Source organism: Vespa velutina, chromosome 4, assembly GCF_912470025.1.
Source record: "Vespa velutina chromosome 4, iVesVel2.1, whole genome shotgun sequence".
Lineage (NCBI taxonomy): Eukaryota > Metazoa > Arthropoda > Insecta > Hymenoptera > Vespidae > Vespa > Vespa velutina.
The window spans coordinates 10,160,598-10,169,018 of NC_062191.1; the positions used below are offsets into that span (position 1 = coordinate 10,160,598).

Here is an 8,421-nt window from a genome sequence, read left to right on the forward strand (position 1 = left end):
GATCTAATATGATATTATAAGAAATGTGGCTATTCGTTATAACTATTGATATTAAAAATATATCATATTATAAATCATTATATGTAAATATATTATATCTACATATCCATGATAACCATTATAATAATTTACTTTCGAACGCATTCAATTGGCTTAAATTTTCTTAGTTTATCGCAAGAGGTATTTTATCTGAAGTCACTTATCTTAAATGCTATAAAATGTTATCAGATCGCCGATTGACTACAAACTGAAGGTTTGTCATGCACTTTCAACGAGACCTTTAGTCTTGTTGCTTCTTCTTCGTGACATTAGCGTTCGAATAACCTACGATCGGAAGATTTCTGTAAGTAAAAAAGAAAGAGAGAAACAGAAAAGAAAAGAAAGAAAAACAATTTTAAAAATATTAAAAGTCGTAAGCCATGCGTGAATAAAATAAAATGTGTTACGACCACAAATAAAGATAAAAACGTGACAATTTATAGTGTACAACATGCATCGTCTCAAAATACAACGAGAACAACGTCTTCTCTCGTTTTGTTCTTTTTCTATTTCTATTTCCGTTCATTCCAGCTTCATCTAATCTTGGTCGACGCGTTAACAACGACCGATCAAAGTATGTATATTAAATGAATTTATATGAGAAACAAAGCTGATCAAATAAAAGAACATAATTAACATTACAATTTTTATTTAAAATGCATATGTAACATAAATATATCGTTTCGTACGAAAACCTTGTGAAAGTTTCGATTCTGCGAGAGAACATGAAGAAGATCTGGATCATGTGAATCCCATGTTTGGCAGAGAAAAAAAAAGTGCATTTGAAAAGAACTATTATAATTCCATTAATTGTAACACTAAATAAAAATTACTTTTTGTATTAACGTGCATCCGTGTTCTGAAGTGCGAAAAAAGGTTTTTTTATTTTGATGTTATCATTACATCTGTTATTTGACGTGTACAGATCTTTTTTTATAATGGTAATTGCTTATGTTAATACTTCTTTTTTACTTTTAGATGGTACTTACTTCCAACGTTTATATTTAGTCGATAATTCAAAATAACCGTGAACTCTTACGTACTTCCCGTATAAAAGTATTAACTTGCTAAGTGTGACACTCACTTCAGTAATGATCGTATAAAATGAACTTTATTATCATACGCGTGTTTAACCAATCAGTTACTATACTCAATATTTTTTCGTTATCAATATCGAACGATAGTCTATAAACGGTAAGAAATTTTCTTTTATCAGACTTTGAGATTTTTACTAAATAAACATTAAAATGAATCGAAAAGATACCACGATGTCTTAATCTCAATTGGTCATTCTGTGATATACTATTTAAGGAAAAAACGTAAGAATAATTTACTGAACAAAAACATTCAATTAATCGCCGAATTATCAATTTTTGTATAATGATACTGTAATCTTTTAGAAGAATTCAAACGCAAAAATATTACAATTGTTCAACAAATATTTAAATAATATCGCATTGTTCACAGATAAAATATGACAAAATTAGATTCATACCAAGTCGATCAAAAAGAGCCGCTTCTAAATGCACTCGAGAAGCTCGGCGAAGGTTCCAATTTTCTTTACTTGATTTTCATTTTAACGACGATACCAACGTTGTTCAATGGAATGCATTCTATGGCATATATCTTCATAGCCGAAGTAAGTATCTTGCGTAATTGATATCTGTTAAAATTAATTCAATTTTAATAAAATTGATTATTATTTCAGATTCCTAATCACTGGTGCTCCATACCAATTCTTACTTCATCGAATTGGACTGATGAACAAATAAGAAATATTTCATCGGCCAGTTCTTGCACCCAATACGATTATGACTATGAATATTTTGCAAGAATAGGTTTTGAAGAAGCTCTCAAATATAAGAACAAAAATCAAACATTAAAGACAACTGAATGCAACGTTCGAAGTTTTGCACACAACATACAAGGTACTTCTTTCGTGGAAGATGTAAGTTGCAATGTTTTCTACATCATTAACACAATATGAACAATAATAATAATTCGAGTTTTGCTTGCTCGTGTAAAATTTAATTAATTGAAAGTAGTAAAAGGAAAAAGAAAAAAAAACATCCCACAAATACACTTTATAAATCGCGATCCCATAAATCGATGATCCTAGTGGGATCTCGTGTGCGACAGAATGGCTGATAGATCCAACACCCAGATGATGTTCTCTCTTGGAAAACTCTTAGGAAGCGCATCGTTCGGTATTATTTCCGACAAATTTGGTCGCAGATTCTCTTACATCATCGGTATAATTATGCTGATTATATCTGGCCCGATCAGTGCGATCGTACCTTGGTTCTGGTGCTTCATGATCCTTAGATTAATAAATGGGATAAGCCACGCCGCCATTTTGTATCCTTCCTTTACTTTTCGTAAGTTTTTTATTTTTATGTATCAACGACAAAATGGAAGAATAATGAATAACGTAAATCTCACTTTATCCTGTATTGCTAATTAATTAATATATTAATTAATATTATCGAACAAGTATATAAGAATACTGCCTGTATAAATACATGGATAAAACTTATGAGAAAATTTGTTATATGCTAATCTTTATTGTTGACTCTTTAAATACAATGACGTTTAATAATGTAAATATTTACACCAAACTCACCTTGATTTATGAATACGTGGTATTGCTCTGTACTCTTCATTATTCTCCGTTCGTCATAATACATATCAATCTATAAAATATAAAATCTCAATAATTTCATATACAGTAACCGAAATAGCCGGTGAGAAGCATAGACAATGGATGGGTGTAGCATATAACGCTGGATATCCTGTAGGAACAGCAATTATGGCTAGTATAGCATACGGATTACATGATTGGCGATACAAACAATTGGCATCGACAGTGCCAGCTTTAATTATGCTTCTTTTTATATGGTAATGATACATAATGTGATTGATATAACTTCAAAGATATATCCTAAATATTTTGATACTTTTTTTTAATAATTTTGATCGTCAGGCTAATGCCAGAATCACCGCGATGGCTTTTATCACAAAATCGTTTAAAAGAAGCCCAGAAAGTGATCGAGAAATATCACGGACCTGTTTATAAAACAAGCACTAACTCTACAACGGCTGCGCATAAGCCTATATTACAAATTCAATTGGAAGAAACGGAAATGTCAAATTCCTCGACTCAAGGACATAAATTAAAGAACAGTATAAAAGGGCTAGTTATTATTCTCTTTAACTATGAATTGTTAAAAAGAGTAATGATCACAAATTTCGCATGGCTTACAGCTTCGCTCACTTATTATGCCTTAGGTAATATTAATTATCGACAATCGATAAAATACTTACTTGTACAAAACATTATTCCAATTTTTAATTTGTTGAATATGTTATCATTATGTTTTCTTTTTTTTTAGCGTTAAATGTAGACAATTTCTCAGCTGATCGTTACCTTTACATTTTTGTGATGGGTATCACCGAAATACCAGCTTACTTGATACCAACGCCCATTCTGATATATTTGGGACGAAGACAAGCTTGTGCTATAATGTACAGTTTAACGGCATTGCTTTTATTCAGTATTCTTATAATACCAGCTACGAAAACTTTGACTATAATAATCGTCGCTCTAACAGGAAGATTCGTATTATCTGCCGTGTACAGCATCATGATACTATATACTTCAGAATTGTTTCCTACGGTAAAAAGAAAAAAAAACTAAAAAAAGAAATGAATTTCCAAGCATAGCAAAGCAAAGAATATCCTTATTAGTAATAATTTCTTTCATACAGATTACAAGAAATTCTGCGGTTGGTAGCAGCTCAGCAATGTCTCATGTAGGTAGCATATCATCTCCCTACGTCGCTGATTTATTAGGTGTCATTGCTTGGTGGGCACCTAGTACTTTATGTGCTTTTTGCGCTCTTCTATCCGGTCTACTCTCTATGATGCTACCGGAAACACGTGGAAGACCATTGACCGACACAGTAGACGAAGAAATCACAAAAGAACGTGGTCTTGTTGAAATAAAAAATTGTTTTACATGTAATAGATAACGATTCGATGTAATAAAGTTGTACTGAAGTATATTAATTATTACCAATACAACGTATTCACATCGATTATCTGGGAAATTCACAAAAATATTAATGCTGTGAAATCTATTATTTTTACTTTCTAATACAAATTAAAATTAAAAAACATTGTAGTGAGTATTAGTCAATCAAATTTTATCAATGCAAACGTGCGTTCGATCGTATATGTGCGCATGTATATGTGTATATATATATATACATATATGTATGTATGTATGTATGTATGTATCTATATACACACATACATATGAGAACTTAATTGTTACATACTCTACATTAGAATTGTTCTAATCAATATTGTAATGCATGAAGTGTCGTAATATAACAAGATGTCGTTTTTAAGATCTGAAAAAAATAATTAATAAGATACAATCGAATCTAATAAAATTGATATGTTCACATACGTAGCTCTTATCAAATTCTATTCACCGTTCCAAATAATTCGAATGACATAGGAAATAAATTGCCAAGAAACAAAGTGGATTTCTTCAAACTTCTTTGCAAAACCATCATTAATGAAACTTTTATCTTCGAAGATGCTAAATACCAAGGAATAGTATATCTATATATAGACATAAAAATATTCTTAAATGCTTGCAAAATTTTACATTAGGTCGAATAAACAGTTGAATATTGAACTTACGCTTTTTCTAATATATTAATACTACAATCTATAAGTTTCTGTCCACAATAAAATATCCCAAACAGATAACAAATGATATTAATGATACGTACAAAAGCATTAAGTATACGAACAGAAGCACTGACAAGATTATAATTCTTATTCGGATTCATAGCTTGTAAAATCTACAATATACATAAAAGCATAATCATTTATAGATATTAACGATGAAAATAATAATTATATATATATATATATATATATATATATATATATAATATATAATATAAAACACTCACGTCAGTGCAATTCATAATTAGAGATATGACGCCCAAAATCATTAACATGAAATAGGAGTTTGAGAAACAGGAATTCATATGATCGACGAACCTTTGAGAATTCGAAAATTTTCTTGATAAATAATTGTTATTGAAAGGAAAAGAAAATTAATATTAAAAAACTCTATTTCAAATAAATATTTAATTATATGAATATATAATAACATAAAAAAGAAAACATACTCGATAGCGTTTTGATGCGAATTAATAGCACGAACGATCGAGTAGTTGATTTCAAAACTTTTTCTCGATAATGAAATAGAATTTAAAGTACTCTCATTGAATACTTGCTCGAAACGATATCTAGAAAAAAACGAAAAAAGAAGAAAAAAGAAAACAAACAATTAATAACAAGATATATCATTGAGTAATAATAAATATATGTAGAAAGACAAAATTCAAAAATTCAAATCTCTTCGATTTTTACCCAACAATATGAAAAAGACCGCAGGCATGTTGCACGATTATAGCATAAAATGCTTCAGTCGCAATAACAACAGTCAGTCCAACGAGAAATATCGTATACATATGCAATAAAATAGGATAATAATAAACTTCCTGGTCTATGAAATATTCCGCCACAAATGGACATTCCAGTCGATGAGATCCGTTTAATGGTACGAGTATATCGGAAATAAACAAAAAACTTGTCCAAGTCAGTAATAAGATAATTGTAAAGCAGGATAAAACTGATTAAAAAAAAAAAAAAAAAGAAAAGAAAAAGAAAATAGATTATCAATAAATCCGTAAAACATTTTACGTTATATTCATAAATAAAAACTTTGAATTTCATACACAGACAGATGAAAGTAAATTTTTTTCCTTTTTGCGTATATTCTTCCATGATTTCGCGTTCCTTTTCATCGATCAATAAATTCCAATTACGTTGAATTCGTATGATAAGACACTTTATCTATATCAAACATTAGCACGAAAGAATAAAACAAAAATTCTCAAGATAATTCATTCACTGATAACTCATTCAATGATAATATACATGCGATTACGAAAATTAATTTACGTTTTCAAGTTGAAACATGTGAAAACCATACTTCGCAAGGTATACCATACAAAGGAACGCGTAAGAAGAAACGTTCACAAAAAGATCGAGCGTAGGCTCAGAAGTGATGAGTTTGAATATCTAAAAAAAAGAAACAAAGAAAAACAAATAGTCATTCATTAAAATGATTAATACACGTTATTAATTCTTATTATTTCTTATCATATGAAAATTAAGATATTCTACCTGAACGAGTACAGATGAAGTAAGAATAACATAAATAAAAAAACTTTGTATCATCTGTATAAATGAATTTATAGGCGACTTTTTAATCATTGGCCAAGAACCGATAACCAATAAAAGTAATCGATTAATATTATAATAACGAATCACTAGAAAGTCCATTTTGTTTAACTATAAGTATAAATGAAGAACGATCTTAACCGAACGAGGACGAACTACACACTGATGACGTACACGTATACGTTATTTTCCCATCCCACTTTCTCGGAACAATTTTCTTTCCTTTTTTCTTTTCGGCGTCATATGGCTAATTCCAGATAATATCGTAATATAGCAAACTACTAGGTAAATTTGATCTAATATTTATACACGATCGCAAATAAGTAAGCTTACTTTCTCCATTTGCAAAAATGGTATACCTATCGTATAGATATGATTATACATAATAATAGATGTAAACTGAAAACAATAAGAAATTGTTACAAAGACTTCTGTATTGTTTCCCATGAAAACTTTCTCCAACATAATCTTATATACGATAGTCTCTTGAATTACAATATTGCGACCAATTCATTTCGAAATCTTTACTATGACATATGCAACGTAGACAACAAACTTCGGACTTCGTTGCTACGTAAAATCATTTCAAGCTATCTTAAAACAAAATATATCAAATTATTTTCAATATTTATTAGTTTTAATAATTTGACGATATTAAACATAATAAATATTGGGTTGGCAACTAAATGATTGCGGATTTCAAATAAGAAGGAAAATTCTTAATTTTTGTTTAAAAATATAACTTTATTCAATTAGATACTGTCCGTTCTTGTCGATGACCTTTTGTCATCGTTCTGGCAGTGTCAAAATTCCATGTTCGTAAAATTTCTGATCTTTGCTATCAAAAAACTGAATTAAATGTGATCTGACATCATCAGCGTTATTAAAAATTTTACTATTTGAGGAGTTCTAGATGGAACGAAACCAATGGTAGTCTGAATGCGCAAGATCAGGGCTATATGGTGGATGTGATAAAACATCCCAACCTAGTTCCAATAATTTTAGGCGAGTGATCAAAGACGTGTGGGCCTTTACATTATCATGGTGGAAAACGACACCCTTACGATTTGACAATACCGGCCGCTTTTCATGAATTGCATCGCTCAATTTTGCGAGTTGTTGAACGTACACGTTTGAATTGATCGTTTGGTTTTGTGGCATAAGTTCAAAGTACAAAATTTTTTTATAATGTCATCAGACTGACAACATAATCTTTTTTGGTGAATCTCTGCTTCTGATGTCGTTTGGGCTGGTTCATCTTTCATCACCCATGACCTCTTCCGATTAACATTGTTATAAACTATCCACTTTTCGTCGCCAGTAATTAGGCTTTTCAAAAATGGATCAGTTTCGTTACGTTTCAGAAGCGAATCGCAGATACTAATGCGTTGCGTTAAATGAATTTCCTTAAGCTGATGAGGGATCCATAAATCGAGTTTCTTGATATAACCAAGCATTTTTAATTTTTTTTCAATGCATGTATGCAATACATTGAGCTTCTCCGCAATATCACGTGTTGTACTATGACGATTTGAATCGATAATGGCCTTGATATGGATGTCATCGACTTCAACTGGACGGCCAGATCGTTGAGCATTTTTCAATGAAAAATCACCAGAACGAAATCTGGCAAACCAATTTTGACACTACCTTTCTTTCAAGGCTTCATTTCCATAGACGGCACATAACTTCTTTTGTGCTTATGATGCGTTCTTGCCTTTTCGGAAGTAATACAATAAAATATGTCTGAAATGCACGTCTTGTTCTTCCATTTTTAAATTGGGATAAAAACAAAACTAAAGCACTAATCGATATAATTTTTTTACTAAATTAAAGGTATAAGTCCAAATAATAAGAAAAAAATATAGGTTAGATGCAATGACCACGTTAACAAAACAAAAGAAAGTGTAAAGTTCATCTATCAACAAAATCCGCAATCACTTAGTTGCCAACCCAATATATTCATATATTTAACCATTATAAAGAATTTTTACCTATATTATTCATTAAATTAACGGACTGACCAATCGTTACAAAATATCCATTTTG

At 30.3% G+C, this 8,421-nt stretch overlaps 2 protein-coding genes across 11 annotated transcripts; one reads left to right on the plus strand and one right to left on the minus strand.

Moving 5' to 3' along the window:
- The first annotated feature begins 218 nt into the window (after positions 1 to 218).
- LOC124948572 (organic cation transporter protein-like) lies at positions 219 to 4,512 on the plus strand. Of its 8 annotated transcripts, none has more exons than XM_047492365.1 (9): positions 232 to 915; positions 1,018 to 1,233; positions 1,507 to 1,678; positions 1,748 to 1,987; positions 2,159 to 2,417; positions 2,769 to 2,937; positions 3,023 to 3,327; positions 3,432 to 3,715; positions 3,807 to 4,512. In XM_047492365.1, exons 3-9 carry the CDS (start codon positions 1,514 to 1,516, stop codon positions 4,068 to 4,070), a joined length of 1,686 nt encoding a protein of 561 aa, XP_047348321.1. In that variant the 5' UTR covers positions 232 to 915; positions 1,018 to 1,233; positions 1,507 to 1,513; the 3' UTR covers positions 4,071 to 4,512. The 8 variants fall into 8 exon arrangements, with proteins under 8 accessions (XP_047348326.1, XP_047348321.1, XP_047348323.1 ...); XM_047492367.1 differs by having other exon boundaries at positions 232 to 613; XM_047492369.1 differs by having other exon boundaries at positions 239 to 343.
- LOC124948573 (odorant receptor Or2-like) lies at positions 3,403 to 6,571 on the minus strand. Of its 3 annotated transcripts, none has more exons than XM_047492375.1 (9): positions 6,316 to 6,571; positions 6,091 to 6,210; positions 5,865 to 5,982; positions 5,497 to 5,632; positions 5,253 to 5,372; positions 5,031 to 5,142; positions 4,753 to 4,916; positions 4,539 to 4,671; positions 3,403 to 4,454 (listed from the first exon to the last, which is right to left on the minus strand). In XM_047492375.1, exons 1-9 carry the CDS (start codon positions 6,472 to 6,474, stop codon positions 4,401 to 4,403), a joined length of 1,116 nt encoding a protein of 371 aa, XP_047348331.1. In that variant the 5' UTR covers positions 6,475 to 6,571; the 3' UTR covers positions 3,403 to 4,400. The 3 variants fall into 3 exon arrangements, with proteins under 3 accessions (XP_047348331.1, XP_047348329.1, XP_047348330.1); XM_047492373.1 differs by having other exon boundaries at positions 5,497 to 5,758; XM_047492374.1 differs by having other exon boundaries at positions 5,031 to 5,121; positions 5,497 to 5,758; positions 6,316 to 6,570.
- Between the last annotated feature and the right edge of the window lie 1,850 nt (positions 6,572 to 8,421).